The sequence below is a fragment of the Octodon degus genome, unplaced genomic scaffold (assembly GCF_000260255.1).
Source record: "Octodon degus isolate 3935 unplaced genomic scaffold, OctDeg1.0 scaffold00098, whole genome shotgun sequence".
Taxonomy (NCBI): Eukaryota; Metazoa; Chordata; class Mammalia; order Rodentia; family Octodontidae; genus Octodon; species Octodon degus.
Genome location: NW_004524674.1, coordinates 183,948 through 208,493, shown reverse-complemented (window position 1 = coordinate 208,493; position 24,546 = coordinate 183,948). Strand labels below are relative to the sequence as shown.

At 38.7% G+C, this 24,546-nt stretch overlaps 1 protein-coding gene across 1 annotated transcript in view; it reads right to left on the bottom strand.

Annotated features, from left to right (window-relative positions):
- Positions 1–2,472: 2,472 nt before the first annotated feature.
- Aspa (aspartoacylase) overlaps positions 2,473–24,546 on the bottom strand; it is a 24,080-nt gene continuing 2,006 nt past the window's right edge. Inside the window, exons 2-6 of the mRNA XM_023723466.1 lie at positions 21,352–21,547; positions 19,715–19,808; positions 16,994–17,101; positions 12,287–12,396; positions 2,473–3,833 (exon numbers count right to left, since the gene is read on the bottom strand). Coding sequence (XP_023579234.1) covers positions 3,636–3,833; positions 12,287–12,396; positions 16,994–17,101; positions 19,715–19,808; positions 21,352–21,547 — 706 coding nt within the window. The 3' untranslated portion in view covers positions 2,473–3,635. The remainder of the gene's footprint in view (positions 3,834–12,286; positions 12,397–16,993; positions 17,102–19,714; positions 19,809–21,351; positions 21,548–24,546) is intronic.

Sequence of the window (24,546 nt, the reverse complement as noted above, 5' to 3'; positions counted from 1 at the left end):
AAGCTCTGAAAGGAACACAGGCTTATTCAAAGGCATGGAGGAAGTCATGTAAGAGCAGTTGAGGCCAGAACATTCTGATTCCTGGACCACAGATATCCACCCTGCACTTTTTTTTTTTAAGCATAGTTATTCTATAACTTTGAGTTTATTTTTGTGGTTGGCACCGATCTGGAGATTGACTTGTTGTTCAGGTGACTTATCTGACAATCAGCATCTTCCCCATGATTCTTATGACTGGTCTAAAATCCCAGTGCACATATAATTGTGCACAGAGCTGTACATGTCCCCACCTCACTGAACCTCTGGATCTATCAGAACACATTAAAATGCCACAATTTACATTTCAGGAACGTAAGGGGGAGATCATTTCCAGGCATGGGATCTCTCATGTTCAGACAGTAGTTTTGGCTGCAAATGCTGTTTGGCTCAACTTTTGTTTGGGAAGAATTCATTATTATAGATACCATGTCACGTGACTGTTTGGAACAAAAAAATGTGCTTATCTTCCTTCCTGTGATGTGGAAGAAGATGTGCGAGGTTGTACTGTGAAGTCATTAAGCTCTTAGAAGGCATCTGCCCAAGAGAGTACAGTATTATTGACATTCCTTTCCTTCCTCAAGGCCTGGTTGCATTTTATCCTTTTGCTGTGGGCGGGGCCCAGGCAGAAGTGTGGTCATCCAGGCCTGCAAGCCATACTTGACTTCTACATTGAATTTTGTGTTTTAACTGTGATCTTGGTTCCAAATGCAGAATTGTCACTCTGTTCTCATTAAATGTTCCTGATTTTTAAAATTCTCATTTATAGCTATGTTCCTAATGTTTGTATGTGAATTTTATGTTTAAGAAAGAAATCATTGCAAGAGTAAGATTATTTTAGTGCCATTGTTTTGATTTCTAATAAATATTTATTTTGCCTTGTTATGACTGTTTTATGCTGTGTTGGGTGTGTTAAAATGAAAACTGACTAGAAATCCTTGAGTGCTGCTTAATAGGGATAGGTAAAAGGAAAGCTGACTTTTGGTCCTAAGACATTTTTACTAGTCCTGGCTCAGGGGTGGCACTAGCAGCATGCTTTAAGACATGCCATGTTCAAGCAGCATTTATATCTCAAAGTGTATGCATGTCTGGTACCCTGTTTAAATCACTTGGCAACTTTAGAAGCAGTCTGAGTAAAGGACTTGGAGCCAGATAATAGTGGTTCCAGCTGACACCTAAGACATGCTCTATCCATGCCCTTATGCCATTGGGCTTGGATATTTTAATGGCTCTCAATATTGTGAAAAAATTACCTTCTGCAGTTTAAAACTCTCTCATTCATATTATACTATTTTGTAGGTTTGGTACTGTATCCCAGTTCTGTATATGGGGAAACTAAGACTTGGAAGCAAAAGTCGCAATGCTGTTTTCTAGTCTCGAGTCCAGGTTCGCTGAAGTTCAGTTAAACTTGTATCAAGAGAGACGACTTTGCTCACTGGACCAGACTGCCTCTTTGACAGTAACAGTAAAGTTCTGCAAAGAGAAAGGGATCCAGTGCCGTGCTACAAAAGTGTTTCCTTCCTACTATCCTTTGAGACACAGTGCCAGACTGAAGAGAGTAGAATGGAGTGAATTCCTTGGGAGCCACAGGGAGAACACTTGGTGACAGAGAGGGAAGGAAAAAAGAAGGCAAGGACTCTGGTGGAACGTGCAGACATTTCCATAGAGGAAGGATGTCCAAGCATACTCATTTATTCAACTAGACTTTACTGCGCACTTATGAGATTGCTGTCACCAAAAAGATGCCATTAATGTCTTGAAAAGTGGTATAAAAGGTGAGGAGGTCAAAGGGGCAACCAATTCAGGTAAAGGGAGACCAAGAAGGTTTCTTACACATGAGCTGCATTGCATTTTGAAGGAAACACAGGAATTAAGTAGAGGAGGGTCTGGGACGGGGCAGGTGAATGTAGGTGCAAGGAGAAGTTTCAGGCTGGATGAAGGTGTATAAGAATAAAACAGTGGAAAGGGCACTGGGAGAAGGGAAGGGAGCTGTCTGGAGAGGTTGTGGGGGAGGGAGGGCAGCTCATGAAGTGCCTTTTGTGCTAGGTTTGAAAACTTGAATAATAAGGACAAACTCTGTGCTAGGCACTGAGCTAAGTGCATCCGTGTCTTAGCCTGCTCAATCCTCACCATAACCCACAAGAGAAGCACTATTATTCGGATTGTCCTCATTTTATGACTGAGAGAATCAAATCTGTAGATTGTTAAAGACAAAACTGAAAGCGGCTAAAACCACACAGTGATGCATTACAGATTTTTAAAAACCACACCAAATTAGAAACATTAAAGATTTTATAAAGATTAAGCCAGGGAAAAATTAGACGATAGAAATAATACAAAAACTGAAACCACTGTGACCTGAATTCACATTATATATTTTACAAAAAATTAAAATCTGAGGGAAGAATAAGTTGGTTTTTTTTTTTAAGCCAAAACTTACATTTGGAAAAGCTGACTCAGGGAAGCTGGACTCTGAAAATAAAATGGATCTTCATCATGAGACAAGGGAGTGTAGTAAAACATATAGGAAAGCTGACTGATAAATCAGATTTTTATTATAATGTTTAGAAGGAAAAGTTTATTCTAATAAATATAGAGTATACTATAAATGCTAAAGAAATTAGAAAGTGCTCACTTGTGTCCTATGAAACACTAAAAATGAAAAAAAAACCCACTAAAAATGGAGTGAAATTGATTTAATGCAGTTTGCTCTAGAAGAATGAGAATGTTTGTATGTGAGAGTTCCAGGTAATGTTAGCATTTTTGATAAATACATTTGAAGCCATAAACATGATTTCCTTGGGGCCCAGGTCGTGGGGTCCAGACTGTGGGATAAGAGTGCTTCTTATTTAATGGCTGTGGCCTGAGAGAGGAGGGAGGAGAGCTGGGGAGGTTGGAGAAGGAGCAGGCAGTGTTGAGCCAGAGGTCCTCTAAGGACAAGAATCACAGGAGGCAGGGATGTTCTTTCAAAATGAGAAGTGACAGCTGCAAGCAGTTTGCGTCTTCCAAATTGTCCATGTTGAGAAGAACAGTTAGCTTTTCAAGGGCTGCGTGAGACATCAGAGTTCCTGGATGTTTTCATACACCAACTTTACAACCTCCCCTCATTTCTTTTTCACATTTTGCCTGCAAAAGAGCACTTAAAAATCTCCTACAGATATCACAACTATTGCTAAAATTAATAGTTATTTAATATTGTCACTAATTCAAATATGAAACATAAAAAGATAAGAAGTGTATACCATTAGCTTTTAACTGCATTTATGTTATTTGAAAAGGTACATTTCATTTTATGCCAGGTCAATAACTTTGTATGTTATAGATATATATTATATTGCATGTAATACATATGAGTGTAAAATCTATTTAGAATGTTAAACTACCAAATTGTCATGTACAAAAGCTATATAGAAACAGGAAGCACATTTTCTGAATAAACTACATCCATACAGTACAATACATTTAAAGGAGATTCATTCATTTATTCCCTCTGTAAAGAAACTCTCTCGATGCCTACTGAGTCAGGCACGGTGGTGGAGGTACAGACTCGTAGAGCTTTCCAAGATACGTTACAATCACTGTTGCACTAGCAACAATTTCTAGTGGAAAGAGGAGTGAATGCTTTTCGCACTGAGTGTTAGCTTAGTTGTCTTGGCAAAAGCTTCTTTCTTTTCATAATATGCGGCTTCGTTCACAAACACTGGGTACACGGTGCAGTCTCCACCCAACGGAATAGTCTTTCCATCAAGAGTCACAAACACAGGGTCCCCAGGGTATAATGGTTTCCAGTCTTGATCCTCTCAAGAGACAGTTAAAATAATAATTAAAAAAAATGACACTTTATTTTTTTCCTGCTTCCACAAAGTTTACATCAGGCCCTAAGGGACTAACACAGAGCACTAATGCAGGGCACACTGAGAGACAAGAGACTGACGTGGCCACACTGCAACTCTGCCACTAATTTTGGCAGCACTATGAAGGATTTCGCTTTCATTTTTTAGAGTCCACACAGATAATTAAAGTTTGTTTCAATACCAAGTTTGCCTTGAGTGGTGCCAAGGAGGTTTCTTATGCTAAAAGGTAAAACTAAATTCATGTTGACCTATGTGCACTGCACATTTTACTTCCTGCCAGTGAAAGAGAAATTTTGTTCAGTAAAACTCAGGAAATATCCATTCAGAACCTTCTGTGTGTGAGACATTCTACTGCTGGGGATGTAACAATGAGTCATGATGTACTTTCTGTTTTTTTAAAAAAAATTTTAATTGAATACAGGGTTTCATTATGTAAGCTCAGACTCTGGAGCTGGCACAGCATGTGGTACTGGGGACCGCATGAGCTTGGGCCCTGTGTGTGTGCTTGCCAGGCAGGCGCTTAGATTGCTGAGCTATTTCACAGCCCCATGATATACTTTCATACAAGGAAATTCTTTTCCAATTGGGGCTAGTGAGAGAAGGTGGGTGGGCTTGGGGAAAGTCTAAGATGAAACAGATGTGCTCAAAAGATGAGTAGATGTGTTCACACTAAGATTACAACTGTGCTCTCTGAAAGGTTCCACTTCAGCGGCGTGACCCTTTGAGTCTTCAAGCACCAATACTGTCACAGCACAGAATTCCTGTAACAGTTCTCCAACATGGGTGCACTTGAAAGTCATTTGGGAATTTTGTTAAAATGCAGATTCTCATTTTGTAAGTCAGGTGCAGCCCAAGATCCTGAATTTCTAACATTTCCCAGAAGCATCAGTGTCACCCAAGAGTTTGGTGTGATCAATACCAAGTAAATTAGAGCAGAATTTGCAATCAATTTCTATGTAAGGTTCCTGCCATGGTCCTCTGACTATCTGTAGAATGCCAGTATCTGAATCTTGAAGGGATTAATCAATAATAATAAGAGAAGGAGGAAGAAAAGTCTCTTGGGAGAGTTAAGAGATTTATGGTCCAAAAAGGCAAAGGGAAAAAGGAGGAGTGAAGATTATAAAATCTAAGATGTCTGCTCCCCATTATGAGAACTCTATACATCCTCAGACCTCAGAGAAGAGGAGCTGTGGTAGGTTACCTAGTGTGGGGCTTTCAGCCCTGACCACACATTACTTAGAAAGCTTTAAAAAAATATTAACAGTACCAGGAGTCCACTCTGAGATAATATGATCTCAATTGACTTGTGTAATCATGGTTGAAAACCATGGATCCATTTCAAATCCCTATTTAATGACTCTAATAGTCACTCAGACTCGAAACTTAATAGAGCATCCTGCCCACAAATACACACTTGTAGAATAAATCCTGCTTTATGATTTAACGGGAATCCAGGTAAAAAGAGAAGAAGGAGCCATAGGCAACATTTTAGGGGAAAGATGAAGACTGGGAGAGAGAAAGGAAGGAAGTATTTTACATGACAAAAATATCAAAAATAAAGACACAAGCCAAGGTGATGTCATAACAGGCTAAAATACTGGGGATCTTAAAATACTTTTTTTTGATATAATACTTTTTTGATATATACTTTTTTTGTCATAACAGGCTAAAATACTGGGGATTTTAAAAATACTTTTGGAAGTATAAAAATAATCTTGGGGGAGGCTGAGGTATGAGATTGAGATTAGTAACCAACAAGACTAGTAGTAGGTCCTGAAAGTTTAAGAAAGATAGTTTGTAATTAGACAAAAAAGAATGGTTTGATATTCTGTAGGAGTGATTGATTGGTTGATTATCACAGTATTTAAAAAAAATTTTTATTCATTTTAATGAGAAAAAAAGATAAAATAGCAATGAAAGAGTTTCAGAACAGGTTAGTAGGACTATCTCAGTATTTCTGAATAACTATTCAGCCTGTTCTGAGCCTGAGTTTCAAGACAGGCAAAGCCCTTTGTGAAGCTCGCACACCAGTGAAGTAAATGATATATAAATCAGCTCATTTTGAACTGTTTTAAGTGCTATAAAAGAAATAAAGAGGAAAATATAGCAGAGAGTAATGAAGAGTTCCAGTTAAACGAAGGCATCAGAGACCGGTGTCTTGGAGGTGATGGCACCGAGGCTGGAACTAGAAAGGTGGGATCACTTTCCTCTGTGTCCACATAATCTCCTTGATCAGAAAATTTGGGACACCACTGAGTCATAGGTTGTCACAGCACAGGTTCCCTTCTGTTCTGAGTCCTCACTGACCTTGAAGGGCTAGGGCCACAATGTTGACTGTCCTTGTAGCCCCTCTTTTTCTCTAATTTTTTGGATTGCAGACATGTTGTTAACCCTCCAGAAGAGAAGCTTAATGATATTATTACCCTAAAACATAACAACTGTTGAGCTTAACATCAGTATCTGTCTGAATATCAAATGTCTTAGACATAACATGGAACAGGTATTTTCCATCAATCACTAAATATGCTAAACTTTAAATCTGTACAGAATATGAAAAAAAAAAAGAAAAAAATTTCTGTGTAAAAATATGTAAATGCTTATTCTTATTTTTAAAATTTTTTTAATCTTTTTAATCTTTTTGCTTCATATTCTGGAGAGACTTGAAGCTCAACATATCAATACTTGATGGAAAATACCAGTTCCATGTTATGTCTAAGATGTTTGATAATCAGATAGATGGTGAGGTTAAGCTCAACTGCCTATGTTATAGGGTAATAATGTCATTAAGCTTCTCTTCTGGAGGGTTAACAACTTAAGTTTGCAGACCAAAAATTAAAGAAAAAGAAGGGCTATAAGGACAGCCAACATTTTGGCCCTAGCTTTTCAAGGTCAGTAAGGACTCAGGAAATTGGAGAACCTGTACTGTAGCATCCTGTAACTCAATTGTGTCCCAAATTTTCTGATCAAGGAGAGTATGGGGCCACAGAGAAAAGTGATCGATAACATAGAGTATGCCTAAGGAGAGTCACACGGAGAGAAAACATTCTCTCAAGCTTTCACAGAGAGCAAATTGGTCAAGCAATGGCCATGACTCATCCACATGGCTGACACTGACAAAGGATCTACAAACTGAGGTACAGGGCTTCATGCTAAAATTTAAATCTGTACATAATGTGAAAAAAAAAGATAAAAAAATTCTGTGTAAAAATATATAAATGCTTATTTTTATTTTTTAATTTTTAAAATCTTTTTAATCTTTTTAAAAGATTAAAAAGATAAATCCTGGGGGGATTTGTCTGACCTTATCAGATACAAAAGTTACATTTTTTTTACATAGGTCTTGCTCTTTCTTGGTCTTAACCTTCCAGCAGAAAAGTATGAAAATGAAAAAAAAAAAGAAAAGAAAAGTATGAAAATGAACTATAAAAAGTAGAGCCATATTAATATGCTGAACTGTAAAAGGCTCAAGTCAACAACTTCAGACATTGACAGTCTTATGGAAAACCCACTACTATTATGGACTACTGGACTATATTGGGATATTTTGCTGAGTTCATGTGCCTACAGTATTTAAATGACAATGGAATGCCCTTCTCTGACACAACTAACCAAAAAAGGGGGATACAAATGAATGACCATTTTGTATCTGTATATTCAAAATAGGATAGATATATAGCTCCATTCTCTTAATTCAATGAATAGAGAGGTTTGTTCTAATAGTGTTTGAGACAGGATATCAGGTCTGCATCTTGTACAATGAATAACCACTAAGACAACAATATGCAGTGTATTAATTATTGAAAATGTGCTAGCATTTTGTTGTGAAACTGTCTCATTGCTATTTGGTTCTCAATAAAAATATTTTTAAAAATGCAATTATATTCAGGACATGGATAAATGAAAATCTGTACAGTTTCAAAGTCAGCAGGAAGCCCAGAATTCCTGAACTCTGTTATTAACACAATAGGATTCATGAACCATTGAAATGGGTTCATTAAAGTTTTTAGACAAACTAAATGACAGTAAGATATAGCTGCAAAAAGGCAAAGAAATTCAGAAAATGCATTGACACTCAAAACAATAAGACAGTTACTCTTAAGAAATTTAGTCTGTTGAGTTCACACTGTCCAACACAACAGCTACCAGTTACATATGGCTATTGAGAAAAATATGGGCAGTCTAAAGCAAGTTTGTACTTTAAAGTATAAAATATATGAGATAGGATCAAATATGGTTAATATTTAATTCTTTAAAATTTATTACAGTAATATACACATTGCTATTAATCCCCTTCAAAATACTTCCCTGTCCTTTAAACACACTTTTGATTTCCTTCTTGCACTTTCCAAAGCAATCCTGGAAGTCCTCTTTTATGAATATTTAGTTGTGCAATCTGTTCTCTCGAGGTTGCCTTGATGCCTGAGTTGATTGAAAATAATACCTTTCATGGAAATTCTTTTTTTTTCAATTTATGTATTTGGTACAGGGTTTAACTAGGTAGCTAGGACTTGTAGAGATCCTCCTGGCTCAGCCTCCCCAGCGCTGGGATTACAGATGTGCACCACCATGCCCAGTCTTGGTGGCCAGCTCAGCATATGTGAAGGTAGGGTCCATGCAACACATGGTGCTAGGGTTCGAATCCCCGTCCCTGTGATTGCCTAAGCAGGTGCTTAGTTCACTGAGCTATCTCGCTGGGCCTCATGAAAAGTCTTACTTTGGGGAAGAGCCAAAAGTTGTAAGGCTCCAGATCTGCTTAATAAAGTAGGTGAGAATACACTGTAATTATTTTGCTTGACAGAAAGTAATATAAACAGTTGACCAATGAGGTGTGTTAAAAATATTATAAATAATTGAAGTTAAAAATTTATTAAAGTAAGAAACACACTGCCGTTATTGGTATGTACGAAGTCCCCATGTACTGAAAACATCATGTACTAATAAAAAGTAAACAAAAAAGTAAAAATAAAAAAATAGTACAAAAATACAAATAAACAATTACAAATTTTTACACAGAAATTTGGCTCAAGTCAACAACTTCTGACGTTGCCAGTCATGCAGATAATGCACTGCTCTTATAGACTGCTGGTCTACATTGGATTACTTTGCAGAATTCATGCACCTACAATACATGAATGGCAATGCAATACTCATCTCTGACAAAAGTAAACAAAAAAGGGGGATGTAAATGAAGGACCATTTTGTAGTGAAAAAATATATATTTGCATGTACAAAATAGCATAGATATACAGCTACTTTCTCTTAGTTCAATGAGAAAAGAAAGTTTGAACTAATAGTGTTTAGATAAGATATCATGTCTGTATCATGTACTATGAATAACTACTATAAAGACAACAATATGCAACGTATTAATTATTGTAACCGTCCTACTAATCTGTTTTGATACTGTCTCATTGCTACTTCTTTCTCAACAAAATTAATTAAAAAAAAAAAGATGAGAGTCAGTCACTGAAAAAACAAAGGCAAATTCCCTGGGCTGGAACAAACTTAGAGAGTATGAGAAATAGCAAGAGGAGCAGTGTCAGTGCAGTGTAGGAGCCAGTAGAGAGAGAATGTGGCCCTGGAGCCAGAGACACTAGCAGGGACCTGGCCCCCCATCTAGATTTTGTCCTAAGGGTTGTGGTTCTTTATCAGGGATGCTCATTGGAATTACCTAAGGAATTTTTTCCCCAAATTTCTGGAGTCCAAAACAAACTTACAAAATCAGTGCTTCCTAAACTCAGGCCATGTGAAAACTACCCAAGGAGCATTTAAAAAAATTCCAATTCTCAGGTCCCATCCCTAGATGGTTCCAGCATATACACAGCAGCAGGTTGGAACTCCAGGCATGACTGACAGTGCCCGTGGTAGGTCCTAGCAAAGCCAGACGGGTAACAATGACCCAACAGTCCAGGACTGGGAGAAGCTCACTCTGCACAGTTGGCTCTCATCCTCAGCTGCATCTGAGAGACTGTACTGGGCCTGAACCCCATCCTGCCTGTTCTGATTTAGCTGTCTTGAGGTAAAATCTGAGAAATAGCCATTTTATAGACTCTTCAGGTAATTCTAGTGAAGACTGGGGTTAAGAGTCACTGTAAAAAAGCGTCATCATTTGCTAGTTCCAGAACAAAAAATGTTTGCCCTATTGTTTAGTAAAGAAAAAGTTAAAATTCAGAGATTTTTTAAAAGATCAAAAGTAGGAGTGAGTAGGGGGGCATACATGTTTGAACTGGGAACCTCTTGATCTGCTGTCAATTGTTCTACCTTGGTAATTAATGTCTTCACACACTTAGACCACTTGTAACCTGTAAGCTCCCACTTCAGGATGGGAGCTCAAAAGGCTCGTGTCTCCGCAATAGATATCTTTAATGATGACTGATTGTGATTAACTCTCTCACACACCCTCAGCCTTCTTCCAGTCTCCCCCTCCAGGTTGTGCTTGTTTTGTTAGCACAGCCTCAGCCCCAGCCCCAAATTTAACTTTCCAGTTAGGAATCCGAGGATTCAGAAATGCAGCTCCTCTTTCAGGGCCCAGCTCCAACCTACATCAGGCACCACTGCTCCTTGGTGGGACAGTGGTGGGGTGTAGGAGGGTGAAAGCAAGAAGGGGGTGCAAGGAGATGGGATGGACTCTCCATCAGGCAGCAATATGCATACCATGTGTGTGGTACTAGAGGTGGGGCATTCCAAGTCAAGCTGTTGATCACAGGGAGGTGGCATCAATGTGCTAGCTGCAAAGAACATTAGTTCTGGATCTGTTATTAATACCTATGTGGATATAACACAGCTGTAAATTGCTGAGCCTCCACTTTCTATCTTTCTTTCTTTTTTTGGTGGAACAGGTGATTGAACTCAGGCCCTTGCGCTTGCCAAGGAAGCACTTATTCCACTGAGCCATCTCCCCGGCCCCTCCACTTTCTTATGTTAAAATAGACATAATAATTCTTACTCAGTGCTCATGGGTAGGACTTTCACTTTTCAGAGCCTCCTTGTCTATCTTTCTCCCACCTCATTTAAAATATATATTTGGTTGTTACAGGGTCTCACTATCCTTCTTTCAGCCTCCCCAGTGCTGGGATTACAAGCATGCGCTACTACATGGGGGCTTTGGTCAGCTCAGCCTGCCCTGGGCGAGGGGCTGTCGTGGCATGTGGTGTTGGAGATCAAACCATGGTCCCTGCACTTGCCTAAGCAGGAGCTTTGGTCCACTGAGCTAGCTCCCTGGCCCCCACCTCATTATTCTGTTATACTATCTGGCTATCTACATTTCTAGACTGTTGCTGAGACTTCAGTATATCTAGACCAGCAATGGTGAACCTTTTTGAGACCAAGTGCCAAAACTGCAACCCCAAACCCACTTATTTACTCCAAGGTGGCAACACTGAAATTAAACCTGAACACTGAAGATTTAGTTTAGAAAAACCAGATATTATCCGATGCACAACTTCTGAGGTGATCTGACTCATGTGGCAACAGATCGGGTTCTAGGTGCCTGCTTCAGCAGGCATGTCATAGGCTCCTCATCACTGATCTAGATTGTAAATTCAGTGAGACTAGAGATGGTGGTCATGGATATAACCCCAGAGCCATCACAGATTATTGAGCAAAGCTCTGAGTTTATTTCTGCTATAGTTTGAATATGACTAATGTCATCCAAAGGTCTATGTGCTAAAGGTTTGATCTTCCTGTGATGCTACAGTAAAGTGCTATGGACCTTGAGGAGATGGGACATTGTGAGAGGTCATTAGGTCACTGAGAATGTGCCTTTGAACAGGACTTTGGATCCAAGCCACTGAAGTCGCACTCTGCTTTCTGGATGCTAATATGAGCAGCTGTTTCACCACAAACTCCTCACCATTGTGATCCAGTGTTAACACCAGAGGTGAAAGCAACTGGACCACCTGATCTTGGACTGGAATTTCCATAATGATGAGCTAAATAAACCTTTTATTTTTGTAAGTCAATTGCCTCAGGTATTTTGTTATAGTAATGGAAAGCTGATTAATGCATTTCCCTACACCACAGTGGGTTTTTATTTTTATGTATTTGGTACAGGGTCTACAGAGTCTACAGGGTCTCACTACATAGATCAGATTCATAGTGATTCTGCTGTTTTCAGCCTCCCAAGGACTGGGATGACAGGCGCGTGCCACTGTGCCCTGTCTCAATCACCATCTCTGTGCACCCTGGGGGCAGGGCTGGCACTGCACGCTGTGCTGGGGATTGAACGCTGGATGCTGTATAAGCAGGTGCCTTAGTCCGCTGAGCTATCTGGCTAGCCCTAACAGAGTGTATTTGGGAAATAAAAATTACCTAGTATATGTAAAGTGCTATATGAACTATCAAACTCAACAGCAGGATAGTATGATTCAAAATTTTAAGGAAATAGCAAAAATTACCTGCAGATTAGGATGAATAATAGCAATAATTTCTCCATTTTCATTCCTGGGAAAATCAACTTTCTCCATTATTTTATAGGCCTCAATAGTGCAGGGAGGAAATTCTTTTCCTATGATGAAATAATATATTGCAAGATCAACTACAAAAAGTTGATACTTTAAAGGAAAAAGAACAACAGAAATAAAGACAACGATAAAGAGAACAAACCAAGTTTTGTTAAGGATGTTCATGAACAACACAAGGCCAAAAGATGTTCTTGAATTATTCCTAATACCACCCTTTCCACAAATACCCCATTGGGTGACAGAAATGGAAAACAGAATTTAAAAAGGACACTGTGAGCAAAAAAGAGCTTATGACTAAATCAGGGCCCCCAGGTGCTGTTCTAGTTGTGTCATCTTCTTATTTTTTCGTAGTTATATAATTTTGAGCAATATGCTTAACTTCTGGAGGCTTGTTTTCATTTCTGTCAAGTGAAGATTCTGGATTAGCTTAGCTTGGAGCACCCTCCCAGTTCTGATTGTCAGGACTGTACATTCAGGAGGACTTCCTGCAAGGTGGGTGGCTTCAGTCTAGTGGCTTTTCCTTCTCACTATGTGCATCAAATAGTCCAACAGCTCCTGAGCAGTGAGCCTTTGAGATGTGGGCTGTCAGGCAGGAGGGGAGTCCAACTTCCAAAGAAAGACATGATAACATCATCAGCTCAGCACCCAGAGACATAGAAAAGGCACAGTCTACATATACATCAGACCACCTCTGAGCAAAAAGGATGAATCTAGGTCCAATGGACGGCCATTGTGAGCAGCTCAAAGGGAAGTCTTCTTTTGCCTTTAGTGCAGAGACAGGATGATGAAGGAGACCAGGTAATACTTATGACCAGCTAGTTTTCACTATGTAGCACATTACCCCAAAGTTTAGCAGCTTATTTTCTTATTTTTATTTATTTATTTATTTATTTGTTTGTTTGTTTATTTTTTTGCGGAACCAGGGATTGAACTCAGGCCCTTGCACTTGCCAGGGAAGCGCTTATTCCACTGAGCCATCTCCCCAGCCCCTAGCAGTTTATTTTTGTATTTATTTTTATTTTAATTTATTTATTTTTATGTATTTTAGTACAGAGTCTACAGGGTCTCACACAGATCAGATTGGTAGTGATTCACTTGTTTACAGCCTCCCAAGCGCTGGGAGTACTGGTTCACCTCACCACACCCAGTCTCAATTACCATCTCAGCAACCACCGGGGCTGAGGCCTGCACGGCAGGCCAGGGATCGAATCCGGTCACTGGGCTCTGCTGAAGCAGTTGCTTTAGTCCACTAAACTATCAGGCCAGCTCTAGCTTAGCAGCTTAAAACAACCGCCCATTATTTTAGCTCATGATTCTGTGTTGTTTGGCAGTTTCTCAGTTGCTTTTTTATGACAGCCTTGCTCTTGTGTTTGGAGTGAGCCATCAGACCAGCTGAAGGCTGGTGATTTGAGATGGCCTCACTCTTATGTCCGGTGTTTGACAATGCTGGCTGCATGGGGGTGTCTTAGCTGTCTGTCTGTCTGTCTGTCTGTCTGTCTGTCTGTCTATCTATCTATCTATCTATCTATCTATCTATCTATCTATCTATGACTTTTCATTATCTGACAGATTAGTGTGGGCTGATTCCTGTAATGGCCATACATAGTTTTTAAGAGCTGCAAAAGAGCAAGTTTCAATGTGAAAGTTTTTTCAAAGCTCTTCCATGGCATAAAAACAAGTCATATGACCAAATCAAATTCACAGGGTGAGGAAGCACTCCCTGACTGAGGCAGAGATTTTCTATTTTCCATTTTCTTTGCATTATACAGGGAGTTGAGGTGTACTGGACAACCATTACGGAAATCACTATGGAGATTTCTCAAGGAATTGAAATTAGAGGCCAAGTGTGATGGCACATGCCTGTATTCCTGGCACTCAGGAGGCTGAAGCAGAAGGATCACCAGCCTGGGCAACAAAGTGAGTTCCAGGCCAGCCTGAACTACATAGTGAAACCCTGTCTCAAAAAGATAAGAAAAGAAAATGATTGAAATTAGAAATTTCATATCACCCAGCTGTGTCCCAGATATCTTCCCCAAAGAGCTCAAGTCATCCTGCTACAACGATACAAACATGACAATGTTTATGGCAGCACAATTGCTAATAGCTAAACCCTGGAAACAGCCTGCATACCCATCAATGGATGATTAGATTAAAAAATGTGGTATTATCTAGATAGAATACCACTCAGCTATAAAGAATGACAGTTGTAGGAAAATGGATGCAGCTGGAAAATACAGTATTGAGTAAAATACAAACTAGACATACAGCTCAAATACCACATGGTATCTCTTGTCTGAGTGAGGGAAATACAAACTAAGAAAATGATGAAGGATGGATAGAAAGGGACAAGGGATGGATCTCTTGGAGTTGGAAGCGGTTCAAGGGTGAGGACTGAAGAGGAGAGGAAAAGGAAGTAAGTGTACAGGAACCTAATAACCCAAATTAATGTAAATACTACATGTCATAAGATGAGCTAAGATTAATGATATCAACAAGAATGAAAAATGGCATAGAGAAATAGGATGGGTAGGAGAAGATAGGAGAAGGTTAAAAAGGAGAGAAATACACTGTAATATGTACATACAACCATTCCCCAAAATGACTGTACACCATATAAACAGCACATGTGAAAGAAAAACAAAAAAACTTAAAGAAATAAAACCTCCAAGAAATTAGAAAATAACAAAGAGGTACACTGGAGATACCCTCCCCACTCCTATGGTAGGAATCCATGGACCATGACTTGTAAATTATGTTTCGGTGAATATGGGACTTTATAACTAGATGTATTATTTCTTACTGTATTGTAGTTATGCACTTACTATTTAAGGATTTCTTGTAAGTATGTTGTTTATCAGTTCTTTTAGACAGAGTAGAACCTGTCCTCAGGCCAAGGGTAGTCAACAGTTTATTCTCAGGTTTAATGGCTTTGGAATCAAAGGATTGCTGAGCACAAAAGAAGTTCCTGTCTTTGTGGGAGTGTGTACAACCCAAGGGTGAGGAGTTATTCTCTCCACTGACACTGAACTGCACCCTGGTCATGTTGCTATTGTTACTCATTTCTCAACGATTTGTGGATTGCCTATTGGAGTTATTATATTTACATAGGATTTCACTTGGAGTTTTCTTTTTTCTTTTTATGTAGTTAGTACAGGGTTTACACAGTCTCACTATAAAGATCAGACTCCTGAAACATACAAAGATGTTTTCAGCATCCCGAGCACTGGGATTATAGGCGCACACTACCACACCCAGTCTCAATCCCGTCTCAGTGCGCTCTAGGGGTGGATCCAACCCCAGCCCTGTGTCTGCCTAAGCAGATGCTTTTAATCCTCTGAGTTTTGGATTTCATTTTAAATATTTTTTCAAATTTAAAACAAACTTATTATAATTAATGGACCTTAATTTTTAGTTTTCTCTCTCTCTCTCTCTCTCTCTCTCTCTCTCTCTCTCTTTCTTTTTTGACACCAGGGATCAAACCCAGGACTTTGTGCTTGCCAGGCAAGTGCTTACACCACTGAGCTATCTCCCCAGCTTTAGTACTTTTTAGATTTACTGAATAAGTGAACACTCATATATAGAGTTCCATAGCCTACCTTTCCATCAGTTTCCGTGTATTTAATTGTTAGTTACATAAATAATACACGAATATATTGTTCTTATTATCAGTTATTATTTTGTTGTGCTTTAAGTATTCTAGCAAGTGATTATTATTTTAAAATAAATTTGTATGCTGTATGTTTTGGTGTGAAATTTGCTTTCTTTTAGTTAACAATATGTTCAAAAGATTCTTTTATTGTTGGTGTATTTATCTGTTTACAATTGGATATTTGGGTCCTTTCCATTGTTTTTGCATTATAAACAAAGCAGCACTAACCACCCTTGCAAACGACATATTGGGCGGGCATGAGATGTGGAACTGCTGGGTCATAAGATCTGTGTATTTTGAGAAGCAGATATTATAAAATTAACCTCTAAAATATCTTTATAAATTTACTTGCTCCCTAGTGGTGAGTAAGACTATCCTGTTTTTCTATATCTTTACTAAAATTTAGTATTATTACATTTTAATGTTGTTTTCTCAATATAATGGAGGAAAATGGCTTCTCATTTTAATTTATGTTTCTCTGATTACCTGTGATGGTGAACATCTTTCTTAGTTTCTCTCTCGCTCTCTCTTTTTTTTTTTTCTTTTTGTCTTTTTGAGACAGGGTCTTGCTATGCAGTTCCGGCTGGCCTTGAGCTCACTTTGTAGCAAAGGCTGGTCTCGAACTTGCAGTGATGCCCTTGCCTCAGCCTTCCAAGTACTTTTCTTAGGTTTACTGAACATCTGTATTTCCTAGTCTTTCTTTGCTCTTTAAAATGGAAATTATTAGGGAAATAAGGATTTGATTTGGGAACTTTATTTGTATTTATCTATATTTCTAGAATATGTCTATTCTTGATATGGAAGAATTCCTGAAGCGAATAAAAGTTTTAAAAAGCATTTAAGATTCTGAACCTGACAAATATGACCAGAAGTCCAGTAGCTCTTTCAGTATTTAGTGTTTAAGTTTTATGCACACACACACACACACACACACAGTTACACATTCATGCACATATTTAGAATTAAAGAAGCAGTTTCCACTTGCCACTTACCTTCATTGAAATGATATATGAAATCAAGAGCATGTTTAATCATTTTTCTCATTTGATCCAAAATATCAGCTCTCAGAACACCTTGGGGTTGGGGGCCCACTTCTATTCCTAGGTACAGAAAGGGAGACAGTGATATTTATATAAATATTTGAAAATATTGTGGATTTAAGCGTTTTAATATCAAGATATAGAATCTCATTATTAAAAGTTACTTAAAAGGCAGCATCATTTAGCACCAAGGAAAATATCTGAATCATAATTTGAGTAACATAAAGGAGAACATTGATATGTCTTCTTATCTTTTTTTTTAACATTTGTTGTGCTTAGCTTTCTTGGGCATATGTGCAGACATTTCTTTAAATATATGGTCTCACAAGAATGGCTAAGGTATGTACCTTTGCATAAATGACCTATACAAATGTACAAAACGTAATGTTCATGGGTATGTTTCCATGTGTATTGTAGATGTTGTTAGCTTACCACAAATCATTCCACCTTCCACACTTCTAATGGAATCATAACTTTGGTTGGTATCTGTTATGGTTTGTGTGTAGGTGTTCCCCCAAAGCCTCATGCAGTCATGGGGGGGGGCTTTTGGAGTTTGTGATTGATTATTGTGGGTGTGGATGCTGCACCTGCCCTGGGGCAGGTAATTTGCATTACAATGTGAGGAGGCCAGGGAGACTAGCTAGCTTCCTGGGCTGCTGCCACTCCCCTTTGCTCTCTCCTGTTTGCTGAAGCCATAAAAGGTTGCTCTGCCATGTGCCACTCTGTCTTGGAGCCAGTCGAGTATGGACTGAAACCTCCAGTAACTGTGAGCTACATAAACCTTTCCTTCCTTCATTTTGGGTGTCCCGTATTTATCCCAGCAGTGAGAGAAGAGAAACTGAAACAGAACTAATATTTATGGTAAATGAACTTTTCTTCAGTCAAAGAGTAAAGAAGGGATAGTTTAAGTCATGCACTGTAATTTTAAAACCTTAGTGACTGATTGAAGAATGGATCTGTGGTCAAGTTCTGACAAAATAGTCTGAATAAAAAATCTGCAGGGGAGTTCCTCAGAGTCCCTTTTCTTCCATGAGATATTTTCACATTGGCATATGATATTCAGAGCTACAGTGGATGTCTTGGGACACTTGCGGTCAGCTGATGACATGTTAAAGATGATAAACCACAAAGGTACAAAGAACCTGGTCTCTCACGATGTTGTTAAGCTGTTATGTAAAACAACATCTATATTACTGCTTAAGCCTTTTTGGGTTACCTGAAGCCAAAAGCATTCTTGTCTTTGAGGGAGATGGAAGGTGTGGTTGATCAGTCCTACATGGAGAGGGGAAAGCTATGGACTGGTAGGAGTGGGGGTTTCACCAAGAAAGGCCAGTTATTAAAGCTAATTAAAAAAAAAACCCAACAGGTTGAGAGGTCATTTATACAAAATGAAAATTTAACTCCTTAACAAAATTTCCCGTAAGAGGGCCAGCCAAATAGCTTAGTGGATTAACGTGCCTGTTTAGGCAGATGCAGCGCCTGGGGTTTGATCCCTAGTGTGCCATACTGCCTCCCCTCACGGAGCGGGGGGGGGGGGGGGCTCGCTGAGATGACAATTGAGACCAGGCATAGTGGCGTGCCCCTGTAATCCCAGCTCTTGAGAGGCTGAACACAGGTGGATCACTACGAGTCCGATCTACATAGTGAGATCCTGCAGACCCTGAGGACCCTGTACTAAATACATTAAAAAAAATCATAGACCAAGCTTGATTTTTCATTTTAAAGTTTAGAAGCCTTTTATTTGGTGTAAAAGAGAAACATGATCTCTATCTCCTATTGTTGTTGTTGTTGTTGCTATTATTATTATTATTATTATTATTATTATTATTGTTATCTGATGGTCCTGGGGGGTTGAACCAAAGACCTCACTCATACAGGCAAGTGCTTTACCACTGTGCTACACCCTTAGCCCTATCTCCTATGAGTAAGGCTTTAGTTTACCAATTACATACCTGTATTTAAATATGTAACTGTCTCTTATTGTGACTGATTAATTCTCTTAATTATGTACCAAAAGTGTCAATACTTGAGTCAGCTGAATAATTTTTAAAATTTTAATTTTATTTGCCAAATTCTTCTTAAATTACCTCCAGCTTACCACCTGAGCTCAAAGCAAAAGATTTTAAGTTGCAATAATTTTAATTATAGTGTTGTCTGCAAATAATTAATTATGGTAATAGATGTCTCAGGAAAGAGAATAGAATTACCCCCACTATGGTCACTTATCACTTTGTGCAGTAATTACCTGGTTACTTGTCTATCTTCTTATTAGATATTAAGCTTTTTGAGGAAAGATGGTGTGCTGTGTTCAGTATTGTATCCTCAGCACCCAGCATGGTGTTATAGTAGACACACAATGAATATCTATTGAATGCATACATTTTTGGAGTAATTAATTCTGTAGAGAAGATATTTCACTACATCTTGTAGAAGGGGATATTTCACTTGGGTCTTGGGAATGAGAAGAATTTCTCAGACCAATTTCAAGGGCCAAATATCACAGAAAGGGAAATTAAAAGAACAGAACCATAGCTGCCTAGGAAAATTGAGGAAATTAGGAATGGAGTCTGCCTGAGGTGAATTTTCTTAAGTTATACATCTTAATTGTAGGCAGAATAGCTCAGGTTCAGCTTAGGTGTATTTTATTCATTTACAACAGCAAATAGGACTTACCTACAGGATACCTGGCTATAGAACGAGTGGTTGCGTATTTGTGGGAAGGATGCTCAATAAGATAAACATAGCAGGGCAATGGAGCCAAATAAGTCTGAAAAGAATTAAAACTTTTTTATTATGCAAGGATGTTATATTTTGTTCTCTTTTCTACTACATAGTCAGCAGTACCTTGCTTATGTTGTACTTCATCAACTAAGATTAGTCAGACAGTTTTATGAAATACATTATAAAATTTAATATTATTATAGCTTTGAGAACACACAAATAAATCATATTTAAAATTGAATTATATGTAGATTTCTGGGCAAAATGTACATTACACCATGCTCTAGAATCATGGCCAAAGAATATGAAATACATTTTTCTCCTGAATGAATTTGATTGTTTTTGGTTTTTATCATTGGTTAGACTTTTTATTTAGCTTAGTATTGGTTTCTGAAGGAATTCTGATTTTGCTCCTGTGGTCTAGCTCTGTAAAGATGCTGGGTGATTTCCCCCTCCTTCTGCTTATTTGAATGAGAATCTGAGTCAGTTCTGGTTTTGGCAGCTATCAGCCCAGCTGCTATCTTGCAAACAAACCATTCAGCCTTTCTTCAGTGAGCAACAAAGAGCAGTTATGTTACGATCTCCCTAAAACCCTTCTCTAGTTACTGTCAAAAGCTCAGTGAAAAAGTTAACAGCTAATAATTACCATAGGCTCAGTATTCAGTTAAACATTTTCATGACATTATACATCATTGAAGGCTTTTAGTTGCCATTGGGAGTTAAGTGTTATTACTTTGCTGATTTTATAAAGTGAAGGAAGCTAAATTTTGAGATCAGACTCTTGTCCAAAGTTTGTGAGAGTCAGGATTTAAATTCAGGTTTTCTTGTCTACATGAGTGAAATTTTTCCCATTCAATCATACTAGTTCTGAGGAAGACTATCTACCATATAGAATTAACACACAATTCACTATTTGTGTTTTTGCTTGGTTGTTGTTTTTTTTAACAAGTGTTCTCTAGCTAAAAGCATTGGGTTGCCAAACTTTTCATTTTCCGTATTCCTTAGCCTTAAAATGTGTATTTATATGAAGTGTTGAATGTGTGTTGGGGTGTCTGAATCAAATAGCAGCAAGGGCAGGACCAAAGGGAGCCAGTCTGTTTACCATCAACATCAAATAACTTCAGCTTCCTAATCCCCAAAATTGAGATACTTTAACCATACATTTATGTTTTTGATATTAGCTTTATTTGCTATTTCTAATCAGCTAATGATTTGGTCGCTACTAGGGTAAAATTTATAATTTTATACACACAAGGATTCATAAGTGTTTTGAGTCAGAAGTGCCTTCCATATACTGTACTTCATCAACTCAGATTAGTCAGACAGTTATGAAATACATTATAAAATTTTGATTTATTGTATTTATCACTTTCCATATTTCCCCTCTCTTTGTCCAGCTTGTTACAAGAACCTCTGCATTTTGGTACACTCCCCACCTCTCACTCCCGGATCCCTCGGCCCGGATTTGGAATGGATCCCATTTCTCTTAGATTTTTCTTCCTTACTCTTTTCCCCATTGTTTCATATTTATGAGTGACCTAAAAGTACAGATCCTGTGCTCACTAGTAAATTAATAACACTGAAGTTACCTTAATATAATGAAACATCTGAATTAAAAAGTCATTCTTGGAATCTTCAAGAATAAGAGTGCACCCCATGTTAGAAGTAGTATTGTGAAGGTCAAAAATGATGTCATAGGACCCTTTGCTATCTTTTGGACCAAATAAATGATTTATTTCTTGAGCCCTTCTCACTTCGTATGGTAGATCTTCTGATATCTTCTTGCTGTTATTAGCAGAAAGAAAAAAATAACTTCTGAGACTAAGATAACATAAATATACAACAAGAATACAGTGTATAAAAAACCAGTTCCCAAACCTTTATATGAAAAATTTGTGAGGGAAGTTAAAACCTGTCTGAAGCCATTATAAGAGGAAAAACCATGCTTTCTTGATTTGATTCTGTGTAACAAATGTTACATTGGCATGCGTGCAAAGCAAGTTGTCTTATGTTACTTGTCATGGGTGGAATATTTTAAACAAAATTTATCATTTGACTTCAACTTTGAACAAAATTTATCCGCCGATTTTGCAGTTTCTTAGTAGTCACAGCATGCTCGCTCGTTACCTATTCTGGGGATAGGCCAGTGAGGATGAATCCTTGAGAGACTAAGTGCCAAACTACAAGCCAAATTCACTTGTTTATTTCAGTGTGCCAACACTGCAGTTAAATCTAAATACTGAGGTTCTATTAGAAAAATCAGCTCATACACGAATATCTTTTGTCTGAAAAAGCAAGGGCACATGTGCCATGTGCTCACCACCACTGTACTGCGCCATTCAACACACCTTATCCCTCTCACTGTAGCTAATTCTACTCCAGAAAAAAGTCAAAATTAAGTGCTCCCATCATCTCAGTTATGATTTTTAATTCAGAGATAGGAACTACCAGGGTGCCAAGGATAAGGTTTATAGATGAGTGTCTATAAATCTTCCAAAAATACAAAATGTGGTAAGTAGTATAAACGTAGATGTATATTTTTTGTGAGGGTTTATGGATTAATGGTTTTTATTGTATCTTCAAATTGTAGCAGAAAATGCCCTTCCCGCCCCCATCATTATATTTCAGTCTGCTCCTTTTCCAGTTCCATTTGCTCCTGTTAGAAATGGCTGGTCACTATGATGCACATTGTACAGACCAATCCCCAGCTGAGAAGCCATCCTGCCCCTCTGTTTTCTGCTTGCTTGTCTCATGTAAGCTCTAGAAAACCAGAGGTCAGGGCCTGATATTCTGGGAATGATCCTGATCAGTGCCCATTGACATAAATAACTCTGCCTCCAAATCCTGGGTGTTGTTTCAGTGTTTCTGTTTATTGCAAAAACAAGTTCTACTCTCTTCTCATTTCCTGCAATGATTAGGATACATTTCTTTTCTTCTGTACCTGATAATGGTTTAATTTATTTTCCTTCATTAAGCCACACAAATGTATTTTATAATAATGCCACCAACTTTTATTCCCTGGCTATTTTTTTTAAAAAATGTATTTTAAAGAGAAAGAAAAGCAATGAAAACAATGATACAAAGTTTCAAAACAACAGGAGGGTAAGAATGGTTAATATATTGCGCACTGCTATCTTTGAAGTAGCCACTCAGATGATAGGGGAAAGTCATAAAAAAAAAACTAATCAAATAATCTAAGCACAGTATATTCAAGGGACCTGAAGTTTGTACCTGAAAATTTCCTTCCTGGAAAGCAACCAACAAGGCAGAGCAGCCACTCTGTGACTATGAAGCAAAAACCATGAAGATAAAAAGGTGCATGTGAGAAGAGCACAGTGGGGAGACGGGAGACTGTGCAGCAGCCCTGGACTGCCTACCTTTGGACTTACTTCTTATGAACAAGAAATTGCCATTTATTCTTGAATTTCTATTACATGCAACCAAATATATATATTTTACAAGTTGATTCATGCAGTATGAAGGTGCTCCTAATTCTAGCTGTTTCTGTATCATTGTATCCTCTTTGGGTAATGGAACCACTATCCACTTAGCTGCTCAGATTCAAGATTTGGAGTTTTAAAAAACTGACATTGAGCAGACATTGAGTTCCTGTGCCTGGAGGCTAAGTCCCACTGGAAGATTCTCGGGACAAGGCAGAAAGAACAGACAGGGCAAGGGCCTGAAAGCATGATCAGTTGTACTAACTGCTTAGATTTCTCCTCCTCCTCTTCCTCCTCCTCCTCCTCTTCTTCCTCCTTTTCTTCCTCCTCCTCCTCCTTCTCTTCGTCCTTCTCCTCTTCTTCTTCTACCTGTATTTAGTACAGAGACTACAGGGTCTCACTATACAGATGGGACTTGTAGTGATTCTCCTGTTTTCAGCCTGGGATTACAGGTGCATGCCACCACACCCAGTCTCAATTGCCCTCTCAGTGCACCCTGGGGGCGGGGCCAGCAGGCAAGCCGGGGATGACCTTGGTCCCTGTGCCCGTCTCAGCAGGTGCTTTTTAGTCTGCTGAGCTATCTTTTTTTTTTTTTTTTTTTTTAATTTTAGGGAAGGGCCTACAGGGTATTCAAGTTCTCACTACTAGATCAGACTCATAGTGATCCACCTGTTTACGGCTTCGCAAGAGCTGGGATTACAGATCCACGCCACCACGCCCAGTCTCAATTGCTGTCTCAGCATGCCCCAGGGGTGGTGCCAGCATGGCAGGCCTAGGGACTGAACCACTGGCCCCTATGCCTGCTTGCAGGTGCTTTAATCCGCTGAGCTATTTGGCTGGCCCTCGTAGATTTATTCTTGATAGGAGATTTAAAAAGAATTTTCAGTAGGACAAAGCCATACTGTTTGCATGTTAGGATGATCCCTATGGTCACCATACAGAGAAACTATGGCAGGAAGGTTTGTAATAAGACTGGGTGCAGAAGTATCCACACAAGAAATAAACTAAGGTAGTGAACAGGAGGAGAAAGACTGAGTTTGCAAAGTTATTAAAAATAGCGGGAAGACATAGTAACCCAATAGACATGGGAGGATGAAGGTGACAGGAGAAGGTTCTAAGGTGACTTTCATAAGTACTCTGGTGGGTAATGATGTCATAACTAAGATCAAGAATACAGGAAAGAGGGCTGGCCAGATTGTTCAGCGGACTAAAGTGCCTGCTTAGGGAGAGCACAGTGGCTGGGGTTCAACCACCCGCATGCCGTGCTGGCCCTGTTCCTGGAGTGCGCTGAGATGATGATTGAGCCTGGGCATGGTGATGCATGCCTGTGATCCCAGTGCTTGG